A 17,039-nucleotide genomic window follows, 5' to 3' on the forward strand; every position below is an offset into this window, starting at 1 on the left:
TTAATCCTGTCTTCTTTGCTGCATTTATTTCTCTGTTGTTATTATTCTTGTTTGCTACATGGACTACACAAATGGTTTGCTTGTTTGTTTCATATTCCTTTTGCAAAAACTGCATTCTCCTCCTTCCTGTCTCCTCAGTTTTGCTATCCCTCATACAGAGCCATTTCCTTTTGTTCCTGCTGTGCATGCATAATATATTTAATCTCGTATGGTGTCTCTTTAGAATTCAAATTTCCCTCCAATTTGAGATAAATTATTGTGGATAAAACCATTTCCTAAATGTAGCCAAACCTTTAACGGAGATGAGAATTTCTTTTTTAATGTCAGAATCATTTCAGCTTGCAAAATGTTCCAGTAAAACCTCCCCTTCATTCCTAACGTAAAGAGTCATAGATTGCTTTTCTGAAAATAAAAATGAAGTCTAAAATGAGAAATGTAGTTCGATAACTTAACCAACCACAGAGGCAGAGTTACTATTTACAAATGGGAGTTAGTCTATGCAAGGAGAATTGGGCTCTTGAAGACGTAACAAGAAAAGAAAACGTCTTTTGATTTACATCAGAGTTGCCTCTAAGATTTCAAATATGAGGCAGTGAAAATCTGAGGAAGGGAGATTAAATACTGTCGCACTAGGTAGGACATAGTGACAGAGGGAAGCCTGCCCCTAGTGCCATTCTTTGACAGGTACCAAACGGCCACGTCTGCCTGCAAGGAAGACTTAATGCACCATGGAGAGCGATGCAGGCTGCCCGGAGGAGGAACAAAAGGGAAAGGAAAGCAGTCGGGGCCAGGAAACATCCAGTCCTCCCACTGTGCACTGCACACAGTGCAAGGGCTTGCCCAGACCACCCTGGACAACAAAGGCATTGCATGGTGTTTCCACTCATGCACGATTAAGAAAAGAACAGGGATCAAGGACACTACGTAACATTACAGTGACCACGGTAATAGGTACTCTGGAAACGCATGACGGTCACTTCAAATTACAGACGCCTGCATTCATCAACTGTACCACCTAGACCCAACACCTTTTTTACACACCACAAACCAGGAAAAGTTAGATTTGATGCCTACAAACTTGCTTTCACTCATAGTTTTAACCTATGACTTGTCAATATTACCCCATCTCCTTGAATCGTCAGATATAAAATATGACAAGCTACTAAAAATTCAACATTCTCAACAGTACAGCCTCCTAAGCAAGAGGTTCAGAATTTTAACATTACATAAAATGTATTTCCCAATTCCTGGACAAATGTGCTTGCTGTGGTAATTGTGTCCAAAATGAGAAAAATGAGAGAAAGCCTTGTCACTAAACTGTAAGGGAAAAACGGATGTACTAAAATCTTTTCCTGTTCAATGTTGGATTAAGCAACTGTCTATTTACCAGGCCTATATGAAGACTGCAAACAGAATCCAGTCTATTATTATGCATTAAAAAGTGAGCTTTATGTATGAGAATGCCCTCACTTGCTTCATTGTACCAGTTCAAAAAATGTAATCTGAAATTACTGTGAAAAGTGGATAAATCACTCCACATTAAAAGCTTGCGTTATTAGGACCTAGTGTACCCTCTTAGAACTTACCCGTGAAAACTGCTTTAAATTGCAAACCCCAGCTTTACTTTAAGTGACTAGAACACAACATCAAACAATGTTTCAGCAACACCCCATTAAAAAAAAATAGTATAGATTTACCATCATTTGTTTGTTTCTTATCTGTTTCTGGTTCTTGTTAAGAAGGGCTTGCTGCAACACTTACAAACTCCTGACAACACCAGGTGAAGATTCAAGCAGGAAAGCTGTGCCCATATTACCCACATCCATTGTTTATTTAAAAAATGTAGTAATGTTCCCAAAGACAATGCTGTGGGCTCTGCACTATCTCAAAATAAAAGAAAGAAAAAGGCTTTCCAGGCTGCAAACGCATGTTGCCAGGCCATGTTGAGTTCCTCATCAACCAAAACCCCTGGGTCCTTCTCCTCAGAGCTGCTCTCAGTCCATTCTCTGCCCAGCCTGTGTTTGGGTTTGGGATTGCCCCGGCCCAGGTGCAGGACCTTGCACTTGGCCTTGTTGAACCTCATGAGGCTCGCACAGGCCCAGCTCTCAGCCTGCCCAGGTCCCCCTGGATGCCATCCCTTCCCTCCGGCGTGTCGACCGCACCACACAGCTCGGTGTCATCGGCAAACCTGCTGAGAGTGCACTCAATCCCGCTGTTCGTGTTGCCAACAAAGAAGTTAAGTAGTGCTGGTCCCAATACCAACCCCTGAGGAATGCCACTTGTCACTGGCTTCCCGCAGACATCAAGCCATTGACTGTAACTCTTTGAGTACAACCATCCAGTCAATTCCGTACCCACAGAGTAGTCCATCTGTAAAATCCACGTCTCTCCAATTTAGAGACAAAGATGTTGTGCGGCACAGTGTCAAATGTTTTGCTTTTGCTTTTAAAGTGCACTTAGATGCAACAGCAAATGGACCAGCTAAAACTATAAACGAGAGAGATGCAGACAGCATATGATTTAATCCCATAATCTAACTGTTGTTTCTGTAAAATCTAAACAAGAATTCAGGACAAGTTTTTCATCTTTAAAAAACAAAAAGGCCTACAAGAGGGAAAAACAAATTTTCTTCTTTGAGACTGTGTGTCACTATACAACTATTAGAGGTTGTGTTTAACACTAACCGGTCCAGCTGGCTTCTTTGCTTTCCCAACAGTCTTCATAGCTTCCTTGAGTTGTTTTCTAAGGTCTTCTTTCAGCTAGCCATGTTTGTAGCACTAGAAGAGGGAGAAACAAAGCAATTGTAAAGCTTGTTAAGAAATAGTTCATGTGTTATTAAAGGTCAGCTTCCTACTTGCAGTTCTATTTGCCCTTCCTTCCCAAAGGGGGTCAAATCTTTCCATTTAAAATCTGAGCACTCTTCAGCACTCAGGTCTCTGAGACAAGCACTGAAAGCTACGTCCTGATCTGTCCTGGGCTTCTGAAAAGCTTAGAGCCACATTCTAACAAAGTGCCAAACGATCCCCCCATAGCAGTTTGGAGTCTACAGATACAACGCAGCTCTCAAGCTGGCTGAAGCACTGCTAGCCATGGCAGTGCAGACAGCAGAGTGGTAGCCTCCAAATACAAAAAAGCCCCTGAGATTGACATCTTCTCAGAATGATTCACACTGTAGACAAACCTGCCTTTGCAAACAGCCGCACTGTACAAGCTACTGCCCACTGGCTCTTTCTCAAGTGTTCATCGTGCCACACTTCAGTGGAAATCAGTAATCCTTATCTATGCTGCCTGCTCTTCAGAGCGTTTCCTGTTCTGTTTCAAGTAAGGTCAGCCAGGTTAGCTTAAACTGAAGAACTCTGCTAAGCTGGATGGCCCCGTCTGAAATGGACAGGGGCGCATCTATACGAGTAGTTCAGTCTGAGGTGTGGTTTCACATTGAACCTTGGTGTAAAGGCAAGCAAGTTACCACAAGAGCGATGTGGTAGCCTGCTTTCTTTAAGAGAAAGTACTCTCTTTAAGAGAAAGTGCTTTTTCTTAAAGAGCACTCTGCACAGACAGCCTCTACTAGTTGCACTGGTAGAAAAGGCTGCAGGCCCCGGCTTGCCGTTAAATATTCATTATGGAAAATCTGCAAATTCCCAGATTCTTCATCCACATGATCTCTGGATTTTTTTTTCTTTCTGTATCTCAGTCCTCCAAATGATGAAACCTCGTGCTCAGTTCTTGAACCTAATGCTCAGCTTTGCTAACTGTTCTTCCTTGAGGAAGGCAGCGGAGGTGTTGCCTTTGTGCTAGCATCTGTGTTATGACCCAAAGAAAAGGGCACCTCAGTCTTTATTAATGAATCTTGTTTTCCAGCCAGATGGCTTCAAGTCCATAGATCATGGGATCTGAAATGTAACTATAAAAATGTAAAAAAAAAAAAAGACAGGCAGACCTTGACAGTTACACAGTTAAATCATGTATAGCAGCCAAGCACAAATTAACGGGAATGTTCTCAACTATCCAAAAGAGATGAGTCTATCAAGGTCTGGAAAACAGAATCTTCAGAAAAAAAAAAACACAACAGGTGAAGTATTGAGTCATTCTGAATGAAGGACAGCTAAAACAAAACCAATCATCATATAAGATTTATATGTTCGTGTGTAAAAAGGAGATGGGATGTGACAGGTTAATCGCCCTGTTTATCTGTTTCTCTGCTATCAGCTGTGAATATCCTCCATATCCTCATCAGTTAATCACCTATAAAAACCAGCTAAATGTAAAGGGGAATCACCCACAGTAGAATAAAGAACTAACCTAGGAGTTCTGTGTGCACTCCCCGCAATCCTAAACACCATGAAGTCTATGAGTGTCTGCAAATTTTGCTCACCAGACAAGGGGGAGAGGAAGGATAGCAGTGAGAAGTAGCTGCAGTTTGCACAGCGTACAGCCCACGCTGGTGCCCCAGAACTGTACTATGCCGTAGGTATGCGTTTCAATTAATCACACGGGTTGCTCAGACCTGAAAATTGGTATCATCTTCCTCCTGCTCCCCCTGGAAGAAACTAACAAAATGTTTCCAGAAGTCAGGATTGCCTCACGTGAAAACAGAACGCTTTAGGTTTGCAACATGAGGTGCTCAAAATGAAGGCCCAGATAATCTTGGCACCGTATGCAATCCCACTAACTGAAAATTAAAGGAACTTGAATTCTAGGTATTCAGACCGTTCTGAAAATCTTAATTCAATTCCATAGAAAGTAATTAACTTCAACCTAAAACACTACATTTGTGACTCTGCTCTGATCAAATTTAAGATCTCTACTGTTTCTTCCTGACACGTGTGAACCATCCGTAAAGGACCTCCTGTAAGTAAAAACCATGAAATTTAAACAATAAAAGCACATTCTCCTTTTTCCCCAACATGAAAATGACTATCCCTCTTTTCTCCAAAACTCAGAAAAAAATTACCTATAACCTGAGAACAAAGATAAGCAAAGAAAAAACCTCCCAAGTAAAATGTTTGCAATTAAAAGAAATTTCAAACAGAGTACATCCTTTAAAACCAAATTTGATGAATATCTTTGTCTAAATCCCCCATCAAAAATGATTTTTCTTATGAGGGTGAACGAAAAGGCTGAAGTCATACCTAATTCAAATCACACCACCCTAGTGAGATGGAATTATCTCCGTTTACAGAAGGAGAGGTTTGATCCTAATGGTGTTTGCCTGAAGCTCTCTGGTAGAGAAAAGCTTGAGCTATAATGACAGAGTGTGCACAATGACACACATTACCTTTTGGCTAAGTACTATTTTAGCAAGCTTTAGAAGTTTATCATCACTATATGGTAATTATGACTTTTCTCAGACACAAAGAATTATGGTTTTTATCAATGGTTCATGCCAAATCTAAGTCCTTAAAAGAAATCAGCCCAAAGCAGGTGCACAGAGCTGTCAGACCTTGAAATTTGTTTTGAAACCAACCACCTGTTAGTGTAATTGTGTAGCTGTTTTTCCTGGCTTATGGGATTTTAGTTCAGCTGTTGTTCTCATGCTAACACTTATTTCCTCTAAGAATCAGTCTGTCCATGTACTCTAACTTACAGATTTCCATGTGACTGTCTTCACAGTCTGTTTCAGTGTATACATGCAGAATGTCTGTTGCAGCACCCTTAACCAATAACACGCTTTGTTTAAAAAATAGCTCATGATTGCTATAGGAAAATGTCTGAAAAACAGTATTTAATGTCCTCTGTGTCGCATTTAATCACTTAGATGACTCGTCACTGCTTCTTGTTTATTTTAGAGTGCAACAAAGAACATTTACTCTTAATGGATGATCTCAAAGACAGATTTTGTGTTGGTGCCTGACTCACTTTTTGCTGATAACAGAGCATTGTTCCTGACGGTGAAAGTCCCGAGTCAGGATTCCCATTAAAACCTTCTGTTTCTAAAGATTTACAACTTCACCAGAAGCTGAATCTGGGTTAGAAGTTAGCAAGTGCGCCGGAACGCTTACTCAAAAATTCTGATAGAAGAAATCTGCCTATGTGTGAGATAAAAGTGTAAAAAATATTATCAGAAGGACAATGGCTTAATATGCTTTTTATAAATGAGAAATGGCATTTGAGAAATAACAATGAGCTTGCACTTCAGGGGCCGGTTAGAATTGCTGTTCCTTTATTCTCCAGATTACTGTTTTCAGCACCCTTTGGACGTAAGCCACCCCAGAAAAAGAATTGGACACTTGGGTCAGAACAATAGATGAGCTGTTCATGAAATGTCTCCTGGCACACTCATTCCCAGTCATCCCGCAGCTCCACACTGCCCTCCAGGGAGGGCTGTCCACAAAGTCACAGCATATCCCTCAGTTTCCCTCTGTCAGGAGACTACTCCTTGGGAATATACACAAAGCGGGGAGGAAAAATAGAGCTGACATAAACATAAAAATATTCATAAGATATTTCATGACATAAACCCAGCAAAAGATAAATTATAAAGATTAAATATTCCATGTGTTCTTATTCATGCACAGATAACGGCTATCCAAATGCCTTTTTCAAGCATCACATAAAGGAAACAATAAACAATTTATGGGTAATAGTTCATAAATATATGCAGTGCTGTATATCCAATGGGCATAGATGCCTCATTGTGTAAGACACGATTACTAGGTTTATGCATGATATGAAATGTGAGTTGTTTGCAGCTATTTAAAATCATTTTGGGACACAATAAACTGTTGACAAGATTTATCCTATTTAAATATATTGCCCATCCCCGACTGCAGAGCATGTTGTCTTGTGTTTATCAGAAGGAACACTTTCAAAATGCATTGAGAAACTCAATTGTTTATCATTGTCCCAACTTAAAAGGACTACACCTTTGTATAGAGTTCTGTTAAAAGAAATCCTGCTGCTTATCATAATCACGTACTTCCCCAAAGTTCCTGTTTTTTTAGAAGTCTTATTAATTGCAAATGTTGTTTACTAGAGGAAAACCGTGATTGAACCTCTAAAACAAAGGGAATAGTTGTAACTTTAATCCTTTCAATAAGCCTTTGTTTCCCATTGACTAAAAACTTCCTAAAGGAAGTAGAGCTGCGAAAATCCAGGAAGGAATTAGATTTGCCAAATTCTGTTCCTACTTGGATTTAGATGCAGAGCCTTTGTTATTCATTGTACAAATGTTTGAGTAAAAACAGAATGATCAATTAAAAAAAAATTATGTATTTTTGCCAAGGATGAAAATTATAAATAGGAGAGCTTTCTCTATCAGAGTGAACTATGAACTTACTTAACTTAGAAAATTAATAATATGTTTATTTTTTAGCTGCTAATTCTTTTTTTCTGTATTTTTTCCCTTTTGGTTATCTAAGAGAAACTGGGATAATGGACTGATGAGGTTTACACAAGAACCTAAATATATACATTAATATGGAAAGGAAAAATCAAACGCAACCTCTTACTTAAATTAAGTATGCTTTGCAGCATCCAGGAGAAGAGAAATCTTCAAAATCCCTTTCCATGACAACGAGTAATTGCATACTAGAAAGTGTACTATTGTGGCAATAAAGCTGAATTCCCTGAAGACCTTTCAGAGACACTACCAATTTGTTTTGTATTTTTTTCCACATGCTCCTTTTAACTCTCCAGGTTTTATCTAGCCAAATATGTAGTCTAGGTAAATATAATCTCACTTATTCCATAAGCCAGAAGCCCTTTTAATTTCGTACGCTAAAATAACTTAAATGCAATTCCTATCTCCTTCCCATCAGCACAGTGTATATTTAACTGTCCATTTCTTGATCAATACTAAACTGGAAGATTAAAGAATATTTGAGCAACCATTTTTGTAAAGTGCTACAGAAGGATAGACTGTGGAAGGTGCTGTCTGTCTTCAACTTCTCATGGCTTCAGTTTAGCATGATGTGGCACCCAGCTCTTAAGTAAAAGCAGCACTCTATTTTAACAAAAGTATGTCAAAGGTTAGGCTGGGCTTAGCTGGATCATTGAGCTGGAAAGACTGCACTACAAGTTCCAGCAGCCACCAGCAGGCAAAGAAATGCTGTGGTTAACATCACATCCAGCCTCCGTTTACTGCTAGCTCAAACCATCCAGTACAGACAGACAGTGATCTTCAGCCTACGCAGAGACAAATGTTGCTGGATTCCTAGAGAGACGCATTAGTGACTCTGCTATGGAAACACCTATGTAATGTTTTTAAGTTTTTTTTAAAACAGATATACATATGACCAATAGCTTCAGTTTAGGATACTGCAGGTGCTAATGCCTAAGCTTCAAGGATATATCAAATATCAGGATTTGCAGTGACTTAAAACTGGGAGAGGAGAGGGGAGGGGAGGGGAGGGGAGGGGAGGGGAGGATTTCTGCATCTCACCATTGATCACAACACTTGACAAGCTTCTCTCTCCCTTTAAGACGGAAAAGGCAGTTTTAATTTAAACCACAAACTGTTGACCAGGCCTCAGCTTGGCTTTGCAATTCGCTGTATGCCTGAGGGATAAATTATTTAGCATTAGCACATGGTATGTCATGTCTTGTTACCTAAGTGGACTGTGGCTCCCATCCAGCTGTACCCCCGGGGCCCCAGGATTGGCTGTGGCTGATGTCACCTCCATTTGGAAATCCTCGCCGAGGCCCCCGGGACGGCGCTGGCGGCTGCCGGGCTCCCAGCCCTCCGCCTCCCCCTGGGCCCAGCAGCGGCTTTTTCCTCTCACTTTCCACCGGCTGGCCGCAGGTACTGCCCCAATTAAGTGGTTTTCACTAGCGGTGCAACGAGACAGAAGGTGCGGCAGATGAGCTCCAGCATCCTCGCGCAGTGTTTTGTTCTCTTAACAGAAGAGTTGTAATAAGTCCGGTGAGATGGATGCGGCAAAAAGCATTTCTGCTGCAGACCCAGATTACTTCAGAATTTTGAGGGATTTAACCAAATATGAAGTAACTGTTGTCAGTGAAACTATTCTTCAATTGTTTTTTTTATTATTATTTTCAGTGCATTGTAGAAATTTGTTCTAAAATCTTTCTGCCACTGCAAGGCAAAGGTATTCCAGACAAATGGCCCGAGAGGACGTATTCTGGAAAATGTTCCTGTTAGTTTGGCAATGGAGTAATTAACTAGAGTGCCCCCTGAGCGGCCATATTTTATCTTCAGTTAACACCCCCATTATGTTAAAAGGGGTTTTTCCTTCAGAACCGCCTTCAGGTTAGTTGCCCACAGAGGAAATACTCATTATGCTCTTCTCTACTGGAAGGCTCCCAGCACAAAAACAAGGGTTACAGGGTTGGTTTGTTTTTATTGAATTTTGCAGCAAAGCCAGTGAAATGCTGAGAATTACAGAGCGCTCGGTCACGCAGATGGTAATGTCTGCTCAGCGGTGAGGCACCAGATTTGCATCTGTAGGTTAGTTAAGATTCAGCAGCGGTTCTCTTCAGCCTTGTGATCTAGGTGACAGGTAACAGAAAAGACACAACTGGCGTGCTGCAAGAAATCCACGTGCTTTATTACTGTTACATTACTGTTAAATAGAGTACTCGATACCCTACCATCAGAACTTTGTGTCTTGTGGTAAGAAGGTATGAAAACCGTGATTTGTCCTTTCTGTTACTGGATCTTAATAGCTTGAAACAGCGTTTCACGTGAGAAGAAAGGATTTTGTGAAAGCTGTGTGGTCTTTTGGTGGTGAAGTGCATAATTCTGTGAGACAGAGGCAGAAGGGGAACTTTGCGAGGGGATTCCCACCAGAAAAGACGCTGAACCAATGCAGAACAAAGTGCTGTAAAATAAACAACTGTAGGACAGGAAATGAAGAACTCTAATCGATACCGCAAGAGGGATTAGCTAGTCAAATGTGAGAACTCAAAACTGCAATTTAAATCAGGACAGCTAACTCCCTCTTCTTGTCCTGTATAAAATAAACAAACTACAGCCACAGGACTCAACAGCTGCTTGCAACTTCGATTTTGGGCATTTGAAAGTTGCCACCTGCAGCAAGGCCCGGCCTCAATACCGCAGCATTGATTTAAGCACCCAGCTGGAGGGAAACACCTGGATTTGCTCTAATGCTCATTCTCCCCAAATTACCAGGGCTACTTTTGGGTTTTAGCTAGCTAATAATAAACTGCAGGATTCAGAGGAAGAGAGGAAACTCAGGGCAGGCACTGGTGACTCAATTTTATTTATGAGACACCAAAATCACGCATTGGTTTGCCCCAGCGTGCTGGCACCAAGCTGCGTGCCACAACATCTCAGAGCCACGTGTCACCCCAAGTCAAAACGGGCTGAGTCGTGAGGCAGGACAAGCCCTGTGGGAACAGCAGCAGCTGAAATGGGGCGTTTTGCAGAAAAATGGGGCGTCCCCAGAACGGCGCTGAGGCGACAAACTCTACCCGCTCCTGCTGCCCGTGCGCAGCTCTGAGGAGAGCGGTCCCGCCCTCCGAACCGCCACGCTCAAGTCTCGCGAGAGTTGCGCCGGTAGCACGGTGTGGTGAAGATCTCGCGAGAGTTGGTCGTGAGGGACCGTGAGGGGCCGGAGGATGCCGAGCGCCGCCGGCCGCGGGCAGGGCCCGGAGCGCGATCGCCGCCCGGAGAGCGGGGAGCAGCCGGCGGCCGACGTGGGTCTCCGCCGGGAGGGAGCGAGGGGGGGACGGGAGGCGCTGTGGCCGCCTTGTCGGGGCTGCCGGGCCCTGAAAGGGGGAAGGGAAAGCGCCCGGCCTAGCGCGGGGCCGGCCTGGGGTGGGGAGGTGGCAGCGAGGTGGCAGCCTCGCTGAAAATGAGTGTTTGAAAATGAGTGGGCTTAGTTGGGAAACTGTGTAGAAGTGTCATCTTTCTAAAGAAAAGGCCCTATCTCCTTGTCTTACCTGACAGATTTTGTTAGTCGGGCTTGCTTTGGCTGCCATAATGGCATACAGTCTGTTGTTTTTCTCAGTGAACCTGAATATTGGAAGGTAATACTTAGCAATGGGTCTGCTTCAGTGGGAATTAAATATATTTTCAGGAGTAGGCCCTTTGGAGAGGCATTTGTACTAACTTCTGTGTAGCAGAGTGATCCTGTCATGTGTTCAGTGTTGAATTTTTTTCTTTCACAGGGCACAGTTATTTCACTTGTGCATCTGTAAAAGTCTGATACGCATTTTTTCACTTCAGTGTTACAGCTAATTGTTCTATATTACCTCAGTTAACTAATGATTTTATTTGTCACTTTGCGTGTGCTTCTTTGATATATATTTCTCATCTCCTTTTTAGGATTATGCTAAGGAAAGATATGGAGTGTCATCAATGATACAATCCCAAGAGAAACCAGGTCAGTTTAAAAACAAAAAAATTAAAAGAGGCCAAAGAGGGGAAGTTATATAATACATATCTTCAGTACTTGTTTGAAAACTCATTTACCGAACTTTTTCATTCAGATCCTGCTGTTCTTCTTTCCCTTTATCTGAATACTTTTGGTGCTTGTGAGGCTGCATTTGAGGTGCTGTGTCCAGGTTTGAGCTCTCTGGTGCAAGGAAGACACTGACTTGTGGAGCCAGTCCGATGGAGTGCTGCCAGCCTGGGCCCGGGAAGGAGCGCAGGATCTCTGAGGAGGGGCTGAGGGAAATGGGCTTGTGCAGCCTGGAGGAGAGGCAGCTGAGGGATGATCTTGTCACTATCTAAGGTTACTTTATGGGGGGGGTATAGAGAAGATAAAGCCAGACTCTTGAAGGTGTGTGGCAATCAAACAGGAGGTCATGGACATAAGTTGGAACAGAAGCAAATCTGATTGGACAGAAGAAAAGAAAATCGTGATAGTAGTTAGATATCAGAGCAGGGTCCAGAGAGATTATGGAATTACAGTCTTTGCGCTTGCATGGACCTTGCCCCGCGCAGCCTGTCAGTTTTTGACTGTTTGTCACTGCAGGTTTGACTTTCTTGTATTCAATTATTGTTATTTATAGTATACCAAGTCCTGAGATGTTGGGTGGTTGGGGTCTTTTTTGAGTAAGTTCTGCTATGGCTTGCTGCAATAGCTCTCTCTGAGTAGGCTATATTAATATTTATAGGTTTTTATTGTTGTTCACACTGCTGTGTATTCAGAAATCCTCACTTCATACTGGTACAGAATTGGGATTCAGAAAGACATTTCAGCTAGAGAACAATGTCCTAGATCAGCATCCCAAGAAATATTTATCTTCACATTATTCAGTTCATGAAACAAGAGTGAGGGAAGGTAACAGACTGGCTTCTTGTAACTTTTTCATAGTGGAATGTAAAAAAAAGTACATATGTGACTAGGTATTTTTTCTCTCCTCTGAATGGTTGTTTTGGTTGACCTCCCTTAGGAAGGGAAATGCAGAATGTAGGGAAGAGGAGGGGCCACAAAAGCAATCATAGTTTGAAAACAACTGAAGGGGAACATTATGCAAAAAAAAAAATAGCAGGACGAGAAAATCACCAGAGACTGTATCAACAGGCATTATTGAATAAAATATGCATTAGCTGCCAAAGAAACAGGACTAAAGTTGAAATTCTGTCACAATGTTAGCCAGCCCAGCTGCTGGCTGCAGCGGTCTTCTTGTGCTCCATTTCAACGTGTTTAATTGTGAACAATACCAACTTGTTTAGCCAGCTTAGCAAAGGAAAAGAAGTTGGCTGGGGGTGGTGTGGTAAGTGCTGGAGGGGGCAGCAACACAGCCATCCACACTTGTGTGCGTAGATAGCTGTGCAGTCACAACCCAAAGGGCGTAACGACATGAAAAAGGCACCTTCTCAGAGGTAGCAGCTGACTAGTTAAACTGCGCTGCTGACTGTAGGCTGAAGGATCGCGCTGTTGGAGCTCCTCGCCCTGCGCTCTCTGCGATGGCGTTTGGCTCAGCAGAGCTTCTGCAGGCTTTGTCCCCTGTGCCAGTTTCACACCCTCTATCAAGAGCTCTGTGGGAGCCCCAGCTGCAGGCTTGGATGGTGGATCGAGTCCTACTGTCTTGGAGGAAGTCTACCCTGCCAGCTGTCTCATATTCAAAAGAAACACTCAGAAATGCTCTGGAGAAAAAATAAGTTGAGAAGGCAAATGGTAGAAGCTATGGGAAACGATGTGGAAAGGGCAGAGTGCTGTAGTTAGGGTTGTTGTCCCCTCAATCATTGAAAAAGTCTCAGCCAATACATGGACAAGATTTAGTAGGCTTTCCACTGGACATAAAATAAAACTTACATCCACTCCTGCTGTTCCGTTCGTTAGAAAGTGGCTACCCAGAACACCAAATAAGGTAACAATAAAAAACAGAATGCCTGTAATAAAAGATTTCAAGATCAGCCCAGTGCCTTCCTTAAGATTGATGCCCTTTTAATTTAAAGATTCAGAAGTTCCTGCCAGGGAAAGTTCTTATCAAAGGAGTCATGGGAGCGTGTAGTCATCATTCAACATCAGTAGCGCACATATGCGTTTCCCTGAAGTATTCTGGTTGCATTGACCATCTTGAAGGAGCTACCGTGTGGGGCATGGGGTGCCACGAATGCGGGTGTTCCATCTGTTTGTGCTGTGCTTAATTTCTTGCTGAAGTCCATGTGGATACGTGCCATGTCAAAGTCAGAATAATGAGTTGTGGGTGGTGTGTGCAGATCGGCGTACAGTCTGGGAACTGGAGCCAACAGCACAGGTGTGGGCCGGAGCTCGGTTTGCTGCCTGTAGTACGGTTGGTTTTAGGCTCGATATAGTAGCTGCACTGAGCTGAGGGCATTGGCTGGACATGGGGAGCTAAAAAGTTTAGATGGATTGGAGCAAATTATTCTCTCCAAAGGAAGAGCTTATTGTCATTTCACTGCACTCAGAGATTCTTGTTCTTCTCCAGGCAAAATAAAAGGTCTTTCACTTTGTCACAAAGTTTATGCATAGATACTCTGCCCTGCTCCACTGTATTCACACACACACACACCTGTGCCTTCATTCTTGGCCCACCTCAGTCTTTTTTTGTGCTAGTGTTGGCTGCCCTGCCTGTGTGGTGTGCTTACCTCCCATTACCTCATGTCTTTACAGTCCTTCCTGCCAGCTCGAGGCTATGACTGCTAGTAAACTCCATTTGCCTTTCCCTTTTTGTCTGTTCAGACCTGTTGGTTTCACCTCCCCTCTCTGGAAGCTGCTTTCATCTTAAACTCCTTTTGGCTTTTAGTTTATTATTATTAAACATCCACTTTCTTATTTTTTACAATTTTATCCAACGTTGTAATGATGTTGGCGCTTCACAGCGACAGCAGAAATATTTATAACCCTTTCAAAATTCAGTGATGTAAGTTAGACGAACCTAGAAGAAACGTTGTGTAAAAGTGATTTTGACTTGTGTGACCCATATAGCTTTTTGGATGTTTATTTTCTCCTCCTATGCTTAAAAAATGGTAGAGTTCTGCAAGAAAGATAATTCTTATTTACTATGTTGAAAAGAAGAGGTTGTGCTATACATGAAGGAAATGAAATTAAAAAATACAGAGTCAGTTTCTCCTTAAATATGATTTTAAATAGCAATGAATGTGACATAGCATGAACATTCAATGGGTGCTGGCCATGTAAATTCAGACCTAAGAAAGGAGTGTTTGGTCTGATCTTTAATATCTGTGTTCCTTGTCTTCACTGCAACTGTAGCACAATTTACAATGTCTTTTATTTTTGCGATATTATCTGTAAGTGTTTGTGCAGCAAGAAGAGGCAAGAAAACAAAATGTAAGTATAGCTTGCATTTGCCAAAAAATAGACAGTAGTCTGGAGAGTATGATGGGAGAACCGCCAAGGTGAGAACAAGAAGCTTCATTTTTATCATGGAAAAGATAGAAATGAACTGAAAGGAATTCCATGTGAAATGATAGGTGAGAATACGGAGGGAAGACACGAGCTACAATATGTTGGCTGGACAAGAGAAAATGAGTGGCAAAGACAAATGATTGCTTATACTAACAAGCGTAGACATTACCATGAACTAACAAGCATTGACATCACCGTGAACTACCAGCATTTTAGAAACAAGAGGAAAGAAGACCAGATTTGGGACATATAGGGAAACAGTGATGGAGAAGTTGCCATGTCTACTGTTGAAAAAATCACTTAATTGTGCCTCTTTTTGGATGTTGTTTTGTTACCCTTTCTATGGAAGTTGAAATAGTTTTTAGTAATTATATATATATATATGTGGGTTTTTTTTGCATTAAAGGTGTCGTTTGGTCTTGGTGAAACATGGACCATTATGTATCAAAAAGATTTTTAAGAAATATTTATGTAATGCAGATGGTTCTTGAAACACTAAGGATCCATAAAAAGAGTAACACCTCATTCTGTCTTTATGATTGTGCCTGGAAAATATTTTGGGTTTCTAGTAATACAGTTTTAAGTTGACTGAGGTAATTTTAACTGTAAAACTCTTTTAAATACCAAACTCTTAGAAGTACTAAAGCTTATAGGTTGTGCTGGTTGCTTGTTTCTTATAGTACTGATGAAGTTTGAACAACAGGGGTTGCTGGCAAGCAATAACATCTTTACTCCCCTGTCTCCCTTCCCTAGTGCAGGTGCACGCACGCTTATGAATATATTCAAGTCAATTTTGTATCACGTTTCTCTGTGCACTTTCATTCTGTTCTTATTTTGATGTGTGTCTGTGAAGAAAAAAATGCGTTGCCCTGAGCATAAGGGCATACAAAACATTTAAACACTACCACCCCCTTTCATATTTGCAGAGTTCAGAATACCAGTCCAGTGCAGAATAATAGGATTTCAGGGCAAGCTGTGACTAATGTTCAGGGACAGAAGGAAGGAGTGCAGAATGGCAGATGGTAAGCTGGGTTAGACAAACTTTGAAAAAGTTCTGTTGGGAAGAGAAGCCTTAGTCTTAGACTAGCTGAAGAGTCTTAGTGAATTTAATGTTATTTTGCAACATGGGAGAAGTCTATGATGAAAGATGAGAGAGTGAATTTGTTTATGTTACATATCTCCCTTGAAAAAGATGTTTTTGTATAATCACTAGTTTTAATTGCATACAAACTATAAAAGTGAAGTCCTGATTCATTTAAAAATATTTTTAACTTTCTTTATTATCCAAATTCTACCCTTTCCTAACCCTGCATTGAATGTTCCTTTAATTTGTAGTGCACATGTGTTTGTAGATTCATTTTATTTAAAATAATGATTATTTTACAGCAATATTCACCCTGCTTATGTATATACAGAGAACAGCCATGTCTCCTCTGAGCCATACGTTCAACATACCAATGTCCATGTTGTACAGTGGAGCAAGGCAGGTATCCCTTAGCGAGCAGAAATCCAGGCTTGAAAGTCCAGGTTCGTGGCGCAGCAGAGCGAAGTTGTATAAAAACAGTGTAGTCATTCTGGGTGTGCCATCCACAAACTACAATAAGCCTTGCTTTTGTTTTAGGACAGTTTGACCCTGCAATGTAAGTCAAACATTAAGCTTGAGCCAATTTAAAACTCCTTGATCAAGTGTTATTCGCTGAGAAAGGAAATGAGATCTTGTGTGTTTTCAGTACGAACTTCTATTATGCTGTAGGTACACAAAATAGTATTTTGGATTTATTGTAAATTTTAGCAGTGATAGAAAATGTATCTGGAGTTTAAATGAAAAATGTTTTCCTTCCAAAAAACAATTTTAAAATGTGTTATTTTCTGTAATGCAGATCGAGTTTTGGTTCGAATAAAAGACTTGACAGAGGAGAAGGCTGATGAGGTGGTTTGGGTTCGTGGCAGAATTCATACGAGCAGAGCTAAAGGTGAGATGCCTCCAGGGATCTGATTTTTATTTTGTCATTTTGTTGGTATAAACTGGACACTTATTTTGGCGTCATGATTTTTCGGTAAAAGGAAGCAAAGCAATTACTATCTGTTAATTATGTCTTGCGTATAAGAAAACTTTGCCACTTGGTTACTCAGTGTTCACTTCAACCGGCTTTCTCTATTTTCTACTCTTCTTCTCCTGAAAGGGGAAGAGGACATTTCATTTTCAGCTGAGCGGAAAATCAGGTATTATTATTACACTGTTGTAAAAGTAATTTTTGTTTTTATCACTTTACAAAA

The 17,039-nt window shown here is 41.4% G+C and overlaps 1 protein-coding gene across 1 annotated transcript in view; it reads left to right on the forward strand.

Annotated features, from left to right (window-relative positions):
• The first annotated feature begins 10,457 nt into the window (after positions 1-10,457).
• Positions 10,458-17,039, forward strand: part of DARS1 (aspartyl-tRNA synthetase 1) — a 39,241-nt gene continuing 32,659 nt past the window's right edge. Inside the window, exons 1-3 of the mRNA XM_083841309.1 lie at positions 10,458-10,614; positions 11,246-11,303; positions 16,643-16,735. Of these exons, the coding sequence (XP_083697435.1) occupies positions 10,537-10,614; positions 11,246-11,303; positions 16,643-16,735 (229 nt within the window). The 5' untranslated portion in view covers positions 10,458-10,536. The remainder of the gene's footprint in view (positions 10,615-11,245; positions 11,304-16,642; positions 16,736-17,039) is intronic.

The sequence above is a fragment of the Anser anser genome, assembly GCF_964211835.1.
Source record: "Anser anser genome assembly, chromosome: 6".
Taxonomy (NCBI): domain Eukaryota; kingdom Metazoa; phylum Chordata; class Aves; order Anseriformes; family Anatidae; genus Anser; species Anser anser.